A 21263-nucleotide genomic window follows, 5' to 3' on the forward strand; every position below is an offset into this window, starting at 1 on the left:
TGGATGAAGTTGAAAGTGAAACTTCTTTTGTACCTCTGGTTATGAGAAACTTTCTTAGATTGGGGGTGTGTGTGTGTGTGTGTGTGTGTGAGAGAGAGAGAGAGAGAGAGAGAGAGAGAGATTTGGAATCTCTTAGATTGTGGAGAAGGGGCCCACCTTTCTCATCATCGCCACCAACAGTTGCTAATAAACTGCCTCCAACCAGCAGATAGACACAGAGCCCTGGGAGTGGCAGCAACCCCCCCAGACCACTAGACATGCATCGGCCCAGTCCTCATAGCCATCATGTGTGGAGGTGGCTCTTGTGGAGAAGTGACCAGCCATCACCACCAACTGCCCGCCATCTCCTCCCCCCGATGGAATGGGAGGGAAGAGAGGAAGACAACGCAGCCTAGCAGAAGCAGCAAGGCACCCTGAAGGAGAGCTAGCTAGTGTGTACCAGGGAGGTCAAATCACCACCACCTTGACCACCATCTTCGCTGAGACCCTGATGGAGACACCCTGGGACCCCGCACCCAAAACCTTTGGAATAGCAATGCTGCCAGACCAGTGTCCTCAGCCCTGACATTAAAGAAAAAGTTCCTTGAGGGCAGGGACAGTCTGTTTGTATCTCCAGGGGCTTTCTACCATAGTAAGCACTTAATAAATGTGTCATTCATTTAGTAGGAAAAAGATTTCAGAGTTGCTTCCTGTTCTAAAGAGGCTTAGAGTCTCCATGGAACACTTAGACCAGGTCTAAAATTTGGCTATTTTGTAAACCTCTACTCATTTCTCCTGTTCCTCTATTGGGCCAAACAAAACAAATCGAGGGGCCACTAGGTGGCGCAGTGGATAGAGCTTTGGCAATGGAGTCAGGACGACCTGAGTTCAAATATGGCTTCAGACACTTGATACTTACTAGCTGTGGGACCCTGAGCAAGTCACGTAAGCCCAATTGGCTAAAAAAAAAAAAGGCAAAACCCCCCAAAAAACAAAAACAACAAATCAAATCTATTTTCCATATAACAAACAACTCTTCATATGCTTAAAAAGGGACACTTCTCCTGGACACACACATCTCCAGTTCTTTCAGTGGTACTCATGTGGCATACTCTCAAGGTTCACCACCATCTTGATTGCTTTCTTTTTCAGATACCATCCAGATTATCAGTGTTGGGGTATTTTGCCCCCAGAACTATACATAATATTCCACATGTAACCTGAGCAGGACAGAGTAATGGAGATCTTAAAGGTTTGATGACCATTTTTCATGTGTTCTGAGGATGTACACACTGTTTTTTGGGTACAGATTAGACTAGATGGCCCTTGAGATCCTCTCAGTCTGTGGCTGTGGGTTCTGAGTACAGTGAGACTATCGCTGTTCTAGGGCTGAACACTGTGCCTGTCTCCATAGAGCCTACCACATTATGTTTTTTTAAAGTTTTATTGACATCTGCATCAATCAGCATGTATTTATTAAGTACCTATTATGTGCTAAGCGCTATGCTCAGTATTGGGTATACAGAAACAAAAACAAGCAGATGTTTTTTCAGGGGAACTCTCTCATATTTTACTTATGAAGTTGAATTTTTGAACCTGAGTGTAGGACTTTACATTTATTAAACTGAAGAAGGAAACGTGGAGAATCACATTTTGTTGATATCTATCTAGCCCTGACCATATATTTAAACCAGACCTATGAAATGTTTAAACTATACACATTCTTTTCCCCTAGTGTCATGTTAATGAAACAGACTTCTAAACTTTAATTTGGTCTCCTAAGTAGATCTGTGTACCAGAAATCCAGAGCCCTGGGCTGATACCCTGTTTTCGTTGTTTTCAGGACTAGCATAACCTATTGTTGATCATTTATTCTGGTTTGCAAATTAATCATCTCTGAGTTCAGTTACCAGAATCAAATACTGGACCACCAATACTCTTTCCACTTTCCTTCTGTTTAAGGGAGGAAAAACAAATCTTTCCAGCATGGTCTTCTAGGGTCTGATCTACTTTCGAAGTATAAGAAGCCATGTAAAGAGACTACCTTAATTACTTTAGGCCATTAAAATATTTAGTTTAATTTTACCTGTTAGGTATAAATTGGTTGATTCTACTAATTTTTTTTCAGCGAGCAAAGATTTCGCAGTTGAAATTCAACTGCATTTGACACTTTTCTCAGAAAGAACTAGCCAGATTTTCTACCTGCTATTTCTGTAATGAATAACACAAAAACCTGAACTTTTAGTGGTGTCATTTGAACAATTTCAAAAGCACTCCCCAAAAATTGTCCCAGCTGGTTTCATTATCCCATAGGAACTATGTCTCTGCATTATCGTCGTTCTTGAAATGGACTTGCATATGAGATAGAAAATTTTGGATTATGATTTTTGTTTTTAAAAGGAGGTGCTTTCTCTTACACAAATATTTTAGATATCATCTAAGGCTATCTTAATTCTGAGCATTAGGTCCAAATTTAGTCTTCAGTTTCTTTGACAAACATTATATTAAAATTTCATTATTTCCCAGCAAAGAGAACCTTTTATGCCCTGGGATTATGAAGATAATGCACATAGACATCAATAATTAAGGGCAGACTCTTCAATCTGTTATTAAATGCAAAGGCTGAAAGAATGGTTACCTCTTCATAGGGTGAGCTTTATAGCCATGTATCATTTCCTATTAGATATTTTTATCAAATGAGAACTGATTCCAGACAATGCCAACTATAGAGTCAAGACTATGATCCTCTAACACTGGACCAGTTTAGATTGTTGTAATATTATTGTAGCTTAGCAGAGATATAGCTGGACAGGGAGTCAAGAGATCTGACCCTAGACAAGTCAGATGACCTCTCTCAAGCAGTTTTTCCATCAATAATAGGAGAGTAATAATACTTAACCTGCCTATTTCCCATTGTTGTGTAGAAGTCATTTTATAAACTCTAAAGCACTGTATAAATGGGTTGATATTATATTTGGGTCAAACACATTTGTAGATAGCAATACTACATTTCAGAATCTACTGATAGACACTTCAAATTCTTTATTAGATGTCAGTGTTTTACAGGGTATCCCCGAAGTCTAAGATTAAGAGTTTTGGGACACTGTGTATGTCTTTTAAACTAAATTTTTTTCAGTGAACAATTTTCTGTCTCCTAAACTCCTTTCAAACTTCCTCTATCCCCGCCCCAAAACACAAACCCTTGCAAACAAATATGCATGGTAGAACAAAGCAAATTCCGCCATTGGCCATGTCCAAAACAATACATTATACTCCACCTAAGTTTCATCACTTCTCTGACAGGATGGGAGTAGTATATTTCATCATTGCTCCTTTAGAATCATGACTGGTCATTATGTTAATCAGAGTCTTTCAAAGTTGCTTGTCTTTACAGTGTTACTCTATAAATTGTTCTCCTGTTTCTACCCACCTCATTTTTCATCATGTGGTGCAAAACTTAACCAAGTCTCTCTGAAAACTGTCGCTTTAGCCACTTTTAACAGCACAATGATATCTGTCACATTTATATGTTATCATTTATTCACCATTCTCTAATGGATGGGTACCTTCTTACCTTCCAGTTCTTTGCCACCATGAAAAAAGTTGCTATGAATATTTTTGTAGATATGGATCCTTTTCGTCTTTCTTTGAGTTCAGTAGATCTAATAGAGATACTTTAGTGCCTTTGGGGGAATAATTCTAGATTGCTTTCTTGAATGGCTGAACTAATTCATAGCTCTACCCACAGTACATTAATGTGCTTATTTTCCTGCAGTCCAACATTTCTCATTTTCCTTTTTTGTCAACTTCGTCACTGTTTTATTAATGTGGGCTTTATTAAATCATGTAAATATATTACTTTTACTCCATTACTAATAAAATTTAATAGTTACATGTCTGTAGCTTTAAATATAGCAACTTGAAAGAAGTAGATACCAAATTTAACATGCACTTTTTGAAATCCCATGCTACTCGCATGACCAATAGCCATACGGAAAAATATCCTTATCTATCCACATGCCTTCCATATCATGGTCTTTTAGATTTTGAGAATGTATCTTTTATAAATATAACCAAGCGATATCACTGTGAAAATTTTCATATATTCAGTAATATTTGCATTGCTCCCAGGGTATGCAGAATATTTTAATAACTACTGTCAAGAAGTAGAAGAAACCTCTACCCTCAAAAAGCTCATGATCTGGCTGAGGCATTCAAAATGCATATAGGAAAAGAGTTAACATTTGCAGAACATCATATTAATGAGTGGAAATCAATATGATACAAACAAAACACCTAACTACTGTGTTTCCCTTCATTCTCCCAGCCTGTAGAAATATTCTGCCTCTGCTGCATTACCAAAATTATCTAGCTATTTAAGCAATAAAGCCTTTTACATTTCCCAGATCATCTTTGAACATTTCAATAAGTCATGCATTATCTTATTAAAAAAAAAAAAAGAGACATGAAATGCTTCCAGTCTTTTGAGCCAAGAAAGCTGGGAAGAAACACTATATTGAGTTTATCATGTATGAGTCGCAGATGGAGCCCTGCAGGAACACTTCAGAGCTTCATCATTAGCTGGCATGTGAGCTTTTCTATAACGAATGCTTTCAGAAACAGTTTTTCTGCAAAAATCTTTTAGTAAATATTTTTATCAGGCAACCACTGAGGTTTGGTGGGAATTCTTGGCCAATAGAACAACTCAAAACAGTTGACTCATGAAAATGTTTAGAAAAATAATGGGTAATTCTAATGACTCACAAATGGAAGTGGGAGTACAAGGCTGGTGCTTGGGTCTCCTTGGTTATAAGGGCAGAGATAGAGGACAATTGGACAGCTCTTTTATTTCCACTCTACAGTGGAGAAGACTGATATAAAATGGAGGAGCAAGAATGACTCAGCCAGAGTCACATAATGATTAAGTGGTAAAGCCTGGGGTAAGATTTGTTACTCTTAAATCTAGTTTCACACTCATACTAGTGACAATACCAATACGTAACAGAACCCCTCTCCCAGGATTGTCGTGAGGATCAAATGAAATAATATCTGTAAAGTTCTTAACGCAATGTGTGGTGCACAGTAGACACTATATAAATGTTAGCTATTATAACGATGATTATGGTGATTAATGCACAGCACTGTAAGCCAAGAGATTTGTAGTTTGGGATTTTTGGGGGGGGAGGGGAAACTACCATTTTTTTTATTGAGTGACTTTTAGAAAGACACCATCTCTGCCTGCCTTTCTTATTGGGGATGATAAGAAGAGTTTACCATAAATAACAGCGAGTTTAGTTGCACTTTTCCCAAGTGTTAAAACCAAGTTTAATATAACAACAATCACTTGTCTCAAACTCAGGTATCTAGCAATCTGCCCTGCCTATAAAATAATTCAGATCCCAGAAGCAACCAAACAGTACCATTGAGCAGTCAAAACAGAGGCCACAAAGTCCAGACACTAAAACCATGGTCACTTTATTCACAAGTGAACCTCTCAGTCCCTCACTCAGGGTCAATTTACTATAATTTTACACACAATTCTAGTAAGCCTTTTAAATTTCCAAACCTATAACAGACAGAAGGAAGAACTAAAGCCAAGTGCATTGACTAAAGAAAAAGTTGTCACCTAAAACAATGGAGAATATAGAAAATAGAAAAACTATAAAAAGCAGACATCCGAACTAAAGGAAGAAGAGTCAAACAGTACTGTGGAGGAGTCTTCTATATGACACTGGGCCCTGACAACATCACAGCATAATAGGTGACTTTGATAATGAATCGCCAAGGGGTTAAATTTTATACAATACATTCTGTTAAAGAAAAAAAAAGGTGAGCCATGTAACAATTTTAGAAAGATTTCCAAATAGGAAATGGAGAAATTTTTTAAAAATTATTTATTTTTTGTTTTCAACATTCACTTCCATAAGCTTTTGAATTTTAAATTTTCTCCCACTCCCTCCCCACCTCCCTCCCCAAGGTGGCACACAGTCTGATATAGGCTATACATATATATTCCTATTAAACATATTTTCACATTAGTCATGTTGTAAAGAAGAATTAGAACCAATAGAAGGAACCATAAGACAGAAGAAACAAAACAAAACAGAAGAGAAAAAAAAGAGCAAATAGGATACTTCAATATGCATTCCAACTCCATAGTTCTTTCTCTGGATGTGGATAGCATTTTCCATCATGATACTTTTGGAGATGTCTTAGATCCTTGCGTTGTAAGAAGAGCTAAGTCTATTAGTCATCACACAGCGTAGCTGTTACTGTGCACAACCTTCTCCTGGGTCTGCTCACTTCACTCAGCATCAGTCCATACACGTCTTTCCAGGTTTTTCTGAAGTCTGCCTGCTCATCATTTCTTATAGCACAATAGTATTCCATTACATTCATATACCACAACTGGTTCAGCCATTCCCCGATTGATGGGCATCCACTCTATTTCCAATTCTTTGCCACCACAGAAAGATCTGCTATAAATATTTTTGTACATGTGAGTCCTTTTCCCGTTTTTATGATCTCTTTGGGATACAGCCCTAGAAATGCTATTGCTAGGTCAAAGGGTACGCACATTTTTATGGCCCTTTGGGCATAGTTCCAAACTGCTCTCCAAAATGGTTGGATCAGTTTACAACTCCACCAACAATGAGTTAATATTCCAATTTTAATGGGGAAATTTTTTAAATGAAGGTTTTGGTATTTAAAGAGGCACCTTGAAAGTTCTGGGTGGTTTGGATTTTTTTGTATTTTGTTCTCTGTTACCCAAAACTCATATGTTTATGCCCCCCTTGCCCTCCAGTGAATCAGAAAATAGACCCATTTCTTTTTTTTTTTGTTTTGGTTTGGGTTTTTTTTGTTGTTTTTTAGGCAATGGGGTTAAGTGACTTGCCCAGGGTCACACAGCTAGTGTTACATGTCTGAGGCCAGATTTGAACTCAGATCCTCCTGAATCCAGGGCTGGCACTCTATCCACTGCGCCACCTAACTGCCCCAATAGACCCATTTCTTAAGCTTCAAAAAAAGATCATGATATTTACAAATAATTTACTCCTAGAATTTAATATTTAGTTACAAAAAATATTTTCCCATAGATTTCATCAGAAAAGTATTCTTCATCTTGACATTTCAGTTGATGATTTATATTTTCCCATAGGTTTCATCAGAAAAGTATTCTTCATCTTGACATTTCAGTTGATGATAACATTGGGAGTAATCTGCTTGTTTATTTTCTGGTAAGTATCATTTCTATATATTAAATTATTAATCTGTCCAGAATTATTAGTAATAACAATGGTTTTTTTTCATCATTATCCAATATCATCTCTTTTTTCTACCTATTACCATAGATAACACTTCTGATATTCCTGGTAAAAACTAGCTAATCTTTCCCAGATCTTAAGTAATATTTTTTCATTGGGAAACCACCTATTTAAAAGTCTGGTGATTCTATTTAAAAAAACACCTTTCTAACTTAATGCTTTAACATTACCCTCTTTCCTCCCCAAACTGTAGTGAATCCTGATTTTCTTTATTCATCAGTTTCATCCAACTTATTCTTATTTTCTAATTTGGGTCTTTTCCCCCCAGATTATCTCCTTGTGGCCATTCCAAATTCCATGAGTAGATAGATAGATAGATAGATAGATAGATAGATAGATAGATAGATAGATAGATAGATATAGATAGATATAAATATATAGCTATAGAGATATAGATATGGATATAGATATGTAGATATAGGTATATAAATATGTAGATATATAGATGTGGATATAGATACATATAGATATATAGATATAGACATGGGTATAGATATATAGATATAGATATATGGATATAGATATATAGATACAGATATGGATATAGATATATAGATATGGATACAGAGATATAGATATGGATATAGATATATAGATATAGATATGGATATAGATATATAGATATTGATATGGATATAGATATGTAGATACAGATATGGATATAGATATATAGATATTGATATGGATATAGATATGTAGATACAGATATGGATATAGATATATAGATATATATAGATATGGATGTAGATATATAGATATTGATATGGATATAGATATATAGATACAGATATGGATATAGATATATATAGATATGGATATAGATATATAGATATGGATATGGATATAGATATAGATATATAGATACGGATATGGATATAGATATATAGATATGGATACACATATATAGATATGGGTATAGATATATAGATATGGATATAGATATATAGATATTGATATGGATATATAGATATGGATATAGATCTATAGATATAAATATGGATATAGATATATAGATATGGATACATATATATAGATATGGATATAGATATATAGATATAGATATGGATATAGATATATAGATATGGATACAGATATATAGATATGGATATGGATATAGATACAGATATATAGATATACTATGTCTGGCACATAGTGCTTACTAAATGTTTGTTGCCTTCCATGTGTTCAATAAACAAGCATTTGCTAAGCACTTCTATATGTGTATTTACATACACAAATATACACACATACATACACACAGCTCCTCTCTCAAAACTAGGCTCAATGTTAAGAAAATCATATTTACAAAAATCTAAATTTATAATACAGATAAATCAGGATGGCATATCAGAAAATTAGCTTTGAAGTTAATAGTCCTGGCTTCAAATCCCAGCTCTGTGACCTTGGCAAGTCATGGAACTTCTCAGGGCTAGATGATGCCCTTTCCAAATCAAAATCCAAATGATCTATAAGCCGGTCAAAGGACGCGTCACAGTTATTGATGCTCATAATGCTGATTAGAGGATACCTTAAGATCATGATCATTTCTAGTATATTTAAAAAAGCATTTGATAAACCAAAATTAAACTGTCAGGAAACACATCTACCTTGTAAAGTGTAGCTATAGTTAGAGGACTATGAGACATGGGGCCAAGTATAGATTCTGAGTGTCAGATTCTTGAGTGTCAGAGTCAATTGATTTTTCTTCCCCATACAATACCTAGCAAATGATCCAGTAACTATATTAAAATAATAAAAGATGTCATAAGAAAAAATCTGCACCTAAGGAAGATTAATCTATCATTGTTTTGAAAGATGGATTGAAACAGGAAGAGAGCAGAGACTGGAAGACCTCTTATCAATCAGTCAGTAAATCAATTTCCCATTAGAGTTTAATCTCCTTGCGGTCAGGGACTTTCTTTTTGCCTGTATTTGTGTCCCCAGCTCTTAGTACAGTGTCTGGCCCCTAGTGCTTACTAAGTGTTGCCTTCCATGTGTTCAATAAACAAGCATTTGCCAAGCACCCATATATGTGTATTTACACACACACACATACACATATGCGTATATATATATATATATATATATATATATATATATATATATATATATATATATATATATATATATATATATATATACGCATATGTATGTATGACAAGATAAATACAAGGCAATGGGGGAAGGTGGGCAGAGAACTCACTAGCCATTGGGAGGCAAAGGAAAGGCCTCAGGGAGAAGGTGCTGCTTAAGCTAAGCTTTAAGGAAACCCTGAAGGAATCTTGAAGTTTGAAGTGAGGAGAATGTGCATTTTAGCTAGGAGGAATAGGTTGTGCAAAGGTTCAGCCAGAGGATGGCAGATTGTGGGTGAAGGCATGAATGGAATGGAGTATAAGGCACTGGAGGCAGGTAATGAAGGGCCTTCAGCGCCAAACAGAGAAATCCGTTTGTATTTGACTCTGGCCGTGATAGGAGATGGTGGGAGTTTATTAAGAGGGAGAGTGACATGATCAGACCTGTGCTTTAGCGAAGTTAGTCTGGCAGCAGATTGGAGGACTGATGGGAGTGGGGAGAGCCTTGAGGCAGGCTGTTGTAGTAGTCCAGGTGAGAGGGGACCAGGGCCTACACTGGGCTGATTGTTGTGTGAGTCTGATTGGAGCACTGTGGTGGAGGTGAAACGAACAGGTCTTAGCAACTGTGTGGCTGAGGGAAGATGAGGAGTCAAGGACGACTCGCAGGTTACAAACCTGGGGGCCTGGAAGGACCGTCGTGACCACAAAAGAAGTAAGGAAGTTCGGAAGGCAGGCAGGGTTGGGACAAAAATGGCCCAAGGAGCCGCTGATTAGGGACTGTTGCCCAGCCTCATAGATAGGGAAAAACTGCAGTTCATTGTGCTCAGAGCACAGGCATCATTCAACACCACCAACAACAATGAGTGAGCCCAGAGCTTCAGCTTCGACTCCCTTTTATCTGGGCTTTGATTTCCCCAAGCAGGGTGAATGCAGTGCAATTTCGAAGATCAAGCGAGGGCAGATTCCAAAGAACTGATGACAGGCAGGGAAGAAATCCACTAGGTAAACAGGAAACTAGCCAGTTAACACCAGACACGTAGCGGGTAAGCTTGCTAACTAGGTGATGTCGTCTTCGTAAGTAAATGATGGTAAGAAGGTTCAGGCATAAATTCTCTTAGGATCTGTGTGTGTGTCTGTGTAGGAGGAGGAGATGGTCAATTCAGTCTGAGGCATGATGAGTTTGAGATGTTTCCAGGACATCCAATTCTAAATGTCTCATGGGTGGTTTTGGTGATGCCAGATGCAGGGCTAAGGGGAAAAATGAAGGCAGAAATGTGGATCTTGGAGTCATCTGCCCAGAGAGGATAATTAAACTCATAGGAGGGGATGAAGTCAATGAGAGTGAGAAAGAAGAGGGCCCAGGACTGCACCTTGGGGACCCATGATTAGGAGCCTTGTGATTAATGATACAGCAGAGAGGACTGAGGAGGAGCAATTGGGCAGGTAGGCAGCAAGCTGAGAGAGAGAGAGAGAGAGAGAGACAGAGAGAGGGAGGGAAGGAGAGAGAAAGAGAGAGAGAGAGAGAGACAGGGAAAGGGAGGGGGAGAGAGAGAGACAGGGAGAGGGAGGGAGGGAGAGGAGAGAGAGAGGGAGACAGGGAGAGGGAGGGAGGGAGAGGGAGAGAGAGAGAGAGGGAGGGAGGAGAGAGAGAGAGAGAGAGAGAGAGAGAGGAGAGAGAGAGGGAGGGAGGAGGGAGAGAGAGAGGGAGGGAGGGAGAGGATAAGAGAGGGAGGGAGAGAGAAAGAGAGAGAGAGAAGGTCAGAGAGAGAGATAGGAGAGGAGGGAGGGGAGAGAGACAGAGAGAGAGGGAAGGAGGGAGAGAGAGAGGGAGGGAGAGAGACAGGGAGAGGGAGGGAGGGGGAGAGAGAGAGAGAGGGGGAGGGAGAGAATGAGAGAGGGAGGGAGAGAGAAAGAGAGAGAGAGTCAGAGAGAGAGACAGGGAGAGGGAGGAGGGGGAGAGAGAGAGAGGGAGGGAGGGAGAGAGAGGGAGGGGGGAGGGAGGGAAGAGAGAGAGAGGGAGGGAGAGGGAGGAGAAGAGAGAGAAGGGGAGGGAGGGAGAGGAGAGGAAGAAGAGAGAGAGGGAGGGAGGGAGAGAGACAGAGAGAGAGAGGGAGGGAGAGAGAGAGACAGGGAGAGGGAGGGAGGGGGAGAGAGAGAGAGGGAGGGAGAGAGAGAGAGAGGGGAGAGAGAGAGAGAGACAGGGAGAGGGAGGGAGAGGATGAGAGAGAGAAGAGGGAGAGAGAAAGAGAAAGAGAGAGAGTCAGAGAGAGAGACAGGGAGAGAGGAGGGGGAGAGAGAGGAGAGGAGAGAGGAGAGAGAGAGGAGAAGAGAGAAGAGAGAGGAGAGAGAGGAGAAAGAGAGAGAGACAGGGAGAGGGAGGGAGGGAGAGAATGAGAGAGGGAGGAGAGAGAAGAGAAGAGAGAGAGAGAGAGGAGAAAGAGAGAGACAGAGAGAGGAGAGGGAGAAGAGAGAGGAGGAGGAGAGAGAGAGAGAGAGAGAGGGAAGGAGGGAGAGAGAGGGAGGGAGGGAGAAAGAAAGAGAGAGAGAGAGCAATGTCTCTAAAACCCAGAACGAAGACAGTGTCTAAGAGAATAGCATGGCCGACAGCATCCAATACTGAGAAAAGGTCGGGAAGGATTAGTGGAGACAATGAGGTAAAGTAGTGACCATGTTATGAAACATTTGCAATGGTCTACTCAGGGCATAATAAGGACCTGTGATAGGATCTGGGCAGGGGGAATAGAGCGTAGGACAGTGATGGCGGACATGAGACGCTACAAGTCTTGGGCACTGGATGTGGCTAATGTAAAATTCTTTTGTAAATCACACTTGGGACTTACTGTTTTTCTTCCATGATGATTTGCCTCTCATTGAGATGGTCTGAAATAATGTTTCTATTTCCTGTCTATATTCTTTAGAAATATAAGGCATATTTTAAACACTATTATCTTTTTGTTTCTGACTAGCATACCTCTAAAAACTTGGGTGCTCCTGAATCCCTGGTTCACTTATGCTCTCTTGTAAGTATTATCCCCTTTAACACTAACTGTCTTTCCAGTAAAACACACACACACACACACACACACACACACACACACCCCTCATTTTTGCTGTGGTACTTTTATAATTTAAAATTTTTTAATGCACTAAATAATCACATTTCTCTTGCACTACATATTGTTGATTATCTTGTAATGTGGCTAGGTATTAGATATTAATAACATAGCTTAATGTTGTCTTTTAGCCCAGTACTTTTAGTCCTAATCATTACACTATCTTGCTGTGAAGATGCCCGTCACAAAGTGCCAGAGAATTTCTTTTTCCTCTTCATTTTTGTAAGTAGAAATCCTTAAGACTTATTATATCTCACCCCTGGGATCAATCTTGTCGTGTTATCAGACCTGTCTTATTTTTAAAATATATTTTATTTGTTTTAATCAGCCAAGATTTGCCTTCTTGCCCTCCCTCCCCAATCCTCACTCCCCCAAAAAAGTAAAACTCATCACGGATATGTATAGTCAGTCAAAATAAATGTCCACCTTGGCCATGTCCAAACAAATATTTGCTCTAGTAAGGGGCAGCTGGGTGGCACAATGGATAGAACTCCAGCTTTGGAGTCAGGGGGACCTGAGTTCAAATGCAGCCTCAGACACTTGACACTTATTAGCTATGTGACCCTGGGCAAGTCACTTAACCTGGACTGCCTCACCAAAAAAAGCAAAAAAACCCCCAAGTATTTGTTTCATTTTTCATTCTGAGCCCTTTACCTCTCTATCAAGAAGGGGGATAGCATGTTTCCTCATTAGTCCTCTGGAATCTTGGTTGGTTATTATGCTTATAAGAATTCAGTGCAATAGGAGCAGCTAGGTGCTGCAGTGGATAGAGCACCAGCCCTGGATTCACTGCTTGAGATGTGGGTCACTGTTTGCAGGAAGAATGCCATAAATATTTCTTAGGCTACTGGGTCACCCCACAGAAATCTATTTAACCTATAATGTGCTTGAAATAATGTACATTTACAATGGCTAATGGCAGAAGTAACACTGTTGCAATATTTTTAATTAAGCAAAATAGAAAAATAATATTGGGTCAGACGTTTTGAGTTTTTTTTTTTAAAGGAAAAACAGTTTTAACAAGAGGAGAATGAGTATTTTCTGAAAGGGATTTCTGGGAGTTTTCAGAGATTAATCTCATTGACTTTCACATTAAAACTTAAAACATTTCGGTTTCTCAATATACAAGCATCATTCAATTCAGTTCAACCCCACATACATTTATTCAGCTCCTGCTATTGACAAGACTCTGTGTTAGGTCTGAATACAAGGGCAAAATTGAAATTGTCCCTGACCTTAAGGAATTTAGATTCTACTTGGGATCTATGTGGATGTGTCTATTAGTAGCACATGCGTATGTCATACATACCCATGTATAGCATGTCCTTTAGATGGTGTCTGCACTTGGAGAACACTAGGAGAGGCTAGAGCAGGTGTGGACATTTAGGAGGCTCCATTTTGAATAGCTATGCAGACATTTAAAAAGACTCAGCAATTTTATCTGCTGTGTCTTTGCCTCATGCACTTCTTGAGGGAGCTCAATGACTCCTTTACTCTTAGAGACAGTTTCAAGAGATAGGAAGAGCAAGCCCCAGGATTCTGAGAGTCTGAGCCCAGCTGAGTTTTTCTCAGTGTCCTGGGGGAACAAGGGGACATCTTTTGGCAGCCGCCTTCCAGAGGAAGAATTCATCTAGGAATTGTGCTGCTTCTAGACGTGAACTCGGTGGGACCGAAGCTGGCTAGGAACTCAGCTAAATGATGAGCCTGCTTCCTTCCAGATACCAAGGTACAGGAGAGTAGCCCCAGAGCTACTGGGGAAAATGTATGTTTGCGCTGGCTGAGTCTTTGAAGTGAATCTCCTTTGGTAAAAGCTAATAAGTGTTAAGTATTGAAATGTAATTGGGGTGTCTGCACTGGCCAGTCGGGACTTGAGCTAGCAGAGAGAGATTTACCCACAAACCCCTCCAGTACAAGAGCCTTGAGGGGCAGATGTAACTTGCCTGGCCCTGGGGAGAGGGGCAGAGAACATATGAAACATATGCAAATAAATACATATTAGAAGATTTGAGGAAGGTGTAAGTCCTAGCAGCTAGAAGGAACCAAGGAAAGCTTCCTGGTGCATGGGGTGTGCCTGGAAGGAAGAAGATTCTGGGAGGCAGAAGCAAAAAGCAGGGATGGTCTGTACAAATGCCACGTACAGGTGGAGTTCCGAGTTTTCAGCTGTAGGCCAGTTTGGCTAAACACAGAGAGTGTTGATTGGGTAGGTATGCTTCTCAATGGTTTGCTATATCCAGAACTTATGATAAATTGCTGCCACTGCGGCGTTTAAAAGTTTGGCCCATGGGGAATCCCAAGCAGGCCTTCCATTCCACCCCAGAGGTGGCCCTGGGCTCTTACAAGGGGCTTACTCGGCTGCCTGTCTGGGGTCACCCTAATAAAGATGTTCCATTGGTATGGCTTGAACCATAACATCAGAGTGGGAGAATGGCGGCATGAGAAAGGTCCTTTGGGGTTTGCCACAGCCTGCCACATGACAGTGAGCCTGTGAAGTGGTTCCGACAAAAGTCACTGCCCTGGGTGGTGCCTGGCCTCGAACCCTGACCATCCCCAAACTGACTGTACCTCCAGATGCAGGGAGATTGGAATCCAGGCAGCCATATAGGAATCTCAGCTGAGGGTTTTTGGATGGGATCACACGTATCTTAAAACCCAACATATGTGGTGTCCTTTTTTTTTTTCATTTCTTTTCTCTTTTTTTAAGAACGAACACCCCAGGTTTAATAAATTCTGCACAGCCTCTCAACAGTCTGGGCCAGGGATAAGGAACCTGCATGTGCCTCGAGGTCCTCAGATAAGGGGCTCGAGGCTGCAGATTCCCCATCTCTGGTGGGCATTAAAAACATATGGGACTTAGAGTCTTCTAGATGCTGCCCTTTTAAAAATTCATCCACTGTTTGGAACTTACAGCTTTGTTTGGAACTTACAGCTTTGTTTTCTCTCTCTTTTCCCATTATTATTCTCAAACTGCTGGCTGGTTCTTTAACTGATGGTCCTGTTATCAAGGGGCAGAAACTTACTGATGGTGGTTCTATTACTTCCTCAACAATATAAATGCGTCTGTAGGAAGCATTTGACTGTTTGCTGGTCTTTTAGTCTACAAGTCCACATACCTTTGCTTTAATCTTATATGAAATACCTTTTCTAAATCTTTTTCACACTTCCCATATTATGCTTTCCCCAGGGTGGCAAATCGTTGATTTTAACTTGGGGGACTGCAGTTAAGTATCTATCCCTCGGGTGTGGCACATCTTCCTTTGCCTCTGCTTGAGTGTTGGCCATCATCATTATCATCATCATCAAACATCACTTTCATCATCATCACCCCCTGGGTGCTGGGGTGGGGGAGATGTTTGTACTTCTATTCTTGCTGTTTCTTCTCAGCAAATATTCCTTTGTGAAAGTTAATTGATGTTACTTGGTTAAATAATACAGGGCAGTGATCACTGATGATTGCTATGGGGGAGAAATGCAGACAAGTAGGCTCTGAGAAGAACCCCGGAGCCCCCTTAGGGTTATACTGAGAACTCGAGCAAGGGAATGCTGTTTAGCCAGCCCACTGGGGCACAACTCATCCAGAAGAGTTTTTAATTGTTTTATTAAGAAGAAGTAATCAGACAGGTAACAGGAGAAGCAGGAGAAGAGAGGAGGATACTGTCTACAGCAGTGCTTCTCAAACTTTTTGATGTTAGGACCCCTTTCCACTCTTAAAAATTACTGAAGATCTCAAAGAACTTTTTTTAGTTTGGATTATACTTATCTATATTTACTGTATTAGACACAAAAACATCTTAGTATTCCTATGAAAGTAGTTTTAACCTTGAGGATTCCTGGAAAGGGTCTTGAGGACCCCCAGTGGTCCTCTGACCCCATTCTGAGAACTGCTGGTCTGCAATGTCGAAAGCTGCAGATGGGTCAAGTGGGATGATAGCTAAGAAAAGGTCATTGGATTTAGCAGATGTTTGTAAGCTTAGAGGAAGGCATTTCTGTAGAGGGTTAGGGTAGGTTGCTACCTGAATGGCTAGTGAGGCAGTGGATGAACAGAGATGCCTGTGAATTTGGCACAGAAAGGGAGGAGAAACACAGGATGACAGCTTGAGGGTATGGCAGAGTCGAGTGGAAGTTTTGTGAATTTTTCTAATCGACAAGGGACATCTGAGCATGGCGTCAGACTGTGGTCAGTAAGGAGGGAGTGAAAAAGCACACACACACACACTCTCACACTCTCTCACTGTCACTCTCACTCTGGCTGGGTTGTACCTCAGGGGAGAAAAGCTCCCGGGCACAAGAAGTAGTCTATTGTCAGTTAAGAGAACGACCACTGCTGCTGGAGGCTGGACAGAGATTCCCCCTGAGGTCCCTGGGGAATAACTGTAGCGACCTCCTTCCTGGTTTAGAGCCCCTGCACCTAGCACAGTGCTCTCTCTGTGTTAGGGGCTTGGCAAGGGTTTGTCTCCTTGGGGATGAGGATAAAGAGCATGTGCGCACCGGGAGACAGATTGCCCTGGGCGGTGAGACGTAGAAGATGGAGAAAGGGCAGGGTGTGCCCACGGTTAGGGTAAGAAAAATGGAGGGAAGAGCAGTTGGATCAATAAATACTTGGATTTGCCGCTGGGTGGTGCTGTTGGCCTAAGGCAGCTTTAGTGGTTGTCAGGCTCATGCCCGGTGCTGAGTATTTGGTGGGGAGTAGAGGGGTGGAGAAAGGGGGTGCTGAGGGAGGGAGCAGAATGGGGCTGGAGAAGAGGAAAGGGGAAGGGAGAAATGGTGTTGGAAAGGGCTGTGTGGCAGAAGTCCAGGCAGGAGAGGGGATGTTCCAAAGTTGGGCGTTTGAAATTCCTGGTGCACCTTTATAAAGTCAGAAACAGAACCCAGGAACCCTAGCACAATCCATGAATTTGCTGATTAATGTTGATGGCTAGTATGCCAGCAAATGTAGATAAAACCTCCTTTGTTAAACAAGAATGAAGTTCTGATAATTAGCTTTGTCAGCTGATCTCTCCCCAAACATGAGGTGTAGGTAGCCTTTATCAACTGGGGCTTTCTATCCCAACCCCCACTGGCTCTGACAAGTCAGATCCCCCAGAGCAGGGCTAGTGGATGTCTCAGCTAGGCTGGATCCCCAGGTCATTGCCAGGCGCTGCTCTGGTGCTCAGCTTGGCCACGCGCTCGCATCCCTGGACCTTTGGAGATCTAATGAGATTGCACAGCCTCGTCTCTCCATCTCCAAAGCCAAAGAACAGACACAATAGAGACAGAAGCAGAAGGAGGGCCATGAGGTCTTGCCTTCACATCAGCTTGGGTGGGGAGCCGAGGCTGCTGGTGCCAGCCTTCTCTTCCCCTCCAGAGGACAGTAGTCCTTGGCTCCTCACTCAGAGTCATTCAGGCAGGAAAAGAGTTGTCCCTATGGGAATCTTTTCTATGCATGCCCACTTCTGGCTCAGCAGACAGTCATAAGTGGATTGGAAATGGCTGAGAACTCCTGGGCATCCTCTAAAGCAGGGAGCCTGGCCCTTTCATTCTGTGGGATCAGGTGCTTCCAGAAGCAGCTTACCAAACATGCGTGTTACTGGGGCTTGTTGGCCAGGCCCCCATTCTAGGTGCAACTGTCAGTAGAGTCATTGGGGATCAAGTAAGAATTTCTGGAAAGAGACCAGTGAGTTAAAGTGATGGGGGAAATGGCAGAAAAAGATAAAATAATCAGCTTGCAGCTGTGGTAAAAAATGTCATGTGAGACTGAAAAATACAAGCAGTTTTAAAGCTGTATGGTTTCCTGCCTCTCCAGTAGAATACCTAGGCAGAATACGCCTCAAAGCTGCTGGTTCTGTGCTGCATTTTTGCTTTGTGCAGAAGGAGTTGTGACTCCAGATTGGCAGAGAGAATGCTCTTGAGGAGAGGGACGCTTAGAGAGACCTCGGAAGTTGCAAACGCGTAGGAGAAGCTGACTTCTCAACATGTCCCTGATTTCTAGCTCGTCCTCCCCAGAGACTCTGGAGAGAGCCTTCTCTTGAGTAAGATTGGAGCCTGTGTCTCTTGGTTGAGTCGAGACCTTATTTCACTCCTATTTAAAGAATTCATTCATTCTTATGTATTTTTGATATAGTCTAATCTGTAGAACTTCAATTTCTGTTGTCTTGTTTGGATAAATGGCTTTACCACTTGTCATTTCATTTGTTTGTTCATTCAATTCAGCCTTATTTTATGTTTTGTTTGGGATTCTCTCTTCTCCTTCCCCTATGCATTGAGAAGGCAAGAGTTATAATTATAATGTGTACAGCCATGCAAAACAAATCACTATGTTAACCGTGTCCAAAAAAAAAAAAAAGGAAAGAAAGAAGGAAAAGAAAAGAGTCTTTGTTTTGTATTTCGAGTCTATTGGCTCTCTGTCTGAAAGTGGATATCATGTTTCATTGTGACACTTTGGGATCACGGTTGGTCATTGTGTTGATCAGCTACTAAATCTTTCAGAGTTGATTATGTTGACAGAATTGCTATTATTGTCTATAAATTGTTCTCCTGGTTCTGCTCACTTCACTTTTTCAGTTCATGCAAGTCTTCCACAGGTTTTTCTGAAACCATCCCCTTTACCATTTCTTATAGCACAATAGCATTCTGTCGCATTCACATACCATAACTTGTGCAACCATTCCCCAGTCGATAGGTATTCCCTCTGTTTCCAATTTTTTGCTGCCACAAAAAGAGCTGCAATAAATATTTTTTAACATATGAGTCCTTTTCCTCCTCTTTAATCTCTTTGGGGTATAGAGCTAGTAGAGGTCTGCACAGGTCAAAGGGAATAAGCCCGCTTCAATAGCAATTTTCTAAAATACTTCCCAGAATAATAGTAGTAGTTCTCCACCAATAATGCATTAGTGTATTTGTTTCCCCATTGTTTTAACTTGCTTTTCTCTAGGAGTAGCTAAGTGGCATAGTGGATAGGCTGCTAGCCTGGGGTTAGGAAATTCAAATCTAGTCTCAGGTACTTAGTGCCTTTGTGAAGGTGGGCAAGTCACTTAACCCTTGCTTGTATCAATTTTCTTATCTGTAAAATGGGGATAATAGTAGCACCTACTTCCCAGGGTTGTTGTGGGGGTCAAATAGGATAGTAATTATGAAGTGCCTTGGCACAGTGCCTGGTCCATACATAGTAAGTACTATATAAATATTATTTAAAATTAGATCATTTTTTCATATGGTTATTGATACCTTGGATTTCTTCCTCTGAAAACTACCTATTCATTTCCTTTTACCATTTAGCAATTGGGGAATGGCTTTTTTCTTGTGAATTTGACTTGGTTCCCCTTTATAACTTAGAAATCAGAGAAATCGGCTGCAGTTTTTTCCTCTAGTTTCCTGTTTTTCCTTCTAATTTTAACTTCAGTGGCTTTATTTGTGCAAAAACTTTTTAATTTTATGTAATCAAAATTGTCTCTTTTATATCCTGTGAACCTCCCTATCTCTTGTTTGGTCATGAACTCTTTCCCTATTCATAGATCTGACAGATAATTTCTTCTATATTGCACTAATTTGCTTATGGTATCATCTTTCAAAATGTTTAAATCATGTACCAATTCTGAGCTTACCTTGGTCAACTTGTTCTTTGTGATTGTCTTTTATGTAATCAGCATTTGGTGCATAGAAGTTCAGCTGGCAAAGGTAAGCTAGGGGCTGGCAACAAGGAAAGAAACTTTGGTTTTGAACTGGACTCATCCCCCTGCACTAGCAATATTTGAGGGGTCAGATCCAAATCGAACCTCAGACTCCTCAGTGATGGGCAGGGGAAGTAGCAAATACCTAGTCCCCAGCCTTCTCCAACCTTTTCCTGCTTCCTCAAGGTGAAAAATGGACTCTCCTATTCCAGAAGTATCAATCACTGCCCCACACAAGTCACGTGTCTATAAACTCAGACAACCCATGAGGGCATACGTATCTTGCAGGGGTATTCACATACATCTTACGTTAGGAACGTTTAAAAAAGAAAGAGAATCAGGCAGCTAGGTGGCACAGTGGATAGAGCACCGGCCCTGGATTCAGGAGGACCTGAGTTCAAATCTGGCCTGAGATACTTGACACTTACTAGCTGTGTGACCCTGGGCAAGTCACTTAACCCCAATTGCCTCAGCAGAAAAAAAAAAAGAAATGGCATAGTGGGCAAGCTGTGACCTAAGGGAAGAGAGAAGACAGGGAGAAGGGAAATGAAGGAGGAATAGGTCAGAATAGGTGCTTTGGTTGACTTCTTCTTCCCTGCTCCTCAGTAGTTTAAATTTCAAGGATGGAATGAAGGGAAAGAGGGAAGCCTTACTTCCGTCAAGTCACAGTATCCTTTATTTTTTAAAAGGGAAGGGAAAAAACTAGGAGAACTAACACATTGCTAGTGTCTGACAGCATATGCAGTATTCCATACCCATAGTCCCCCACCTCTACAATGGAGGGAGAGACACATGTGTTTTCTCAACTCCTCTCTGGAGCCAGGCTTGGTCACTGTAATTGCAGAGTTCGGTTTTTGTTTCTTCGTCTTTCCTTTTTGCAGTGTGGTTGTCTTTGTGTATATTGTTTTCCTGGTTGTGATCTGTGAGTCAGAACAAAATACTTCAAATCACTCTGAGTGTTAAATGTTCCGAGTGCATGCTAAGAAACAGATGCCACTTCCAGGGCTATATCCCAAAGAGACCATAAAAATGGGAAAAGGACCCACATGTACAGAATATTTATAGCAGCTCTTTCTGTGGTGGCCAAGACTTGGAAATTGAAGGGATGCCCATAAACTAGGGAATGGCTGA

At 40.9% G+C, this 21263-nt stretch overlaps 1 protein-coding gene across 4 annotated transcripts in view; it reads left to right on the top strand.

The window, feature by feature from the left end:
* The window catches only part of TMBIM7 (protein lifeguard 2), a 67345-nt gene that overhangs the window by 8988 nt on the left and 37094 nt on the right, over positions 1-21263 (top strand). For all 4 annotated transcript variants that reach the window (XM_020987428.2, XM_020987431.2, XM_078151790.1 and 1 more), the window contains 3 exons: positions 7139-7217; positions 12343-12396; positions 12621-12711. In XM_020987428.2, the coding sequence (XP_020843087.1) occupies positions 7139-7217; positions 12343-12396; positions 12621-12711 (224 nt within the window). The remainder of the gene's footprint in view (positions 1-7138; positions 7218-12342; positions 12397-12620; positions 12712-21263) is intronic.

Source organism: Phascolarctos cinereus, unplaced genomic scaffold (assembly GCF_003287225.1).
Source record: "Phascolarctos cinereus isolate Bilbo 61053 unplaced genomic scaffold, phaCin_HiC Scaffold_1;HRSCAF=81, whole genome shotgun sequence".
Lineage (NCBI taxonomy): Eukaryota > Metazoa > Chordata > Mammalia > Diprotodontia > Phascolarctidae > Phascolarctos > Phascolarctos cinereus.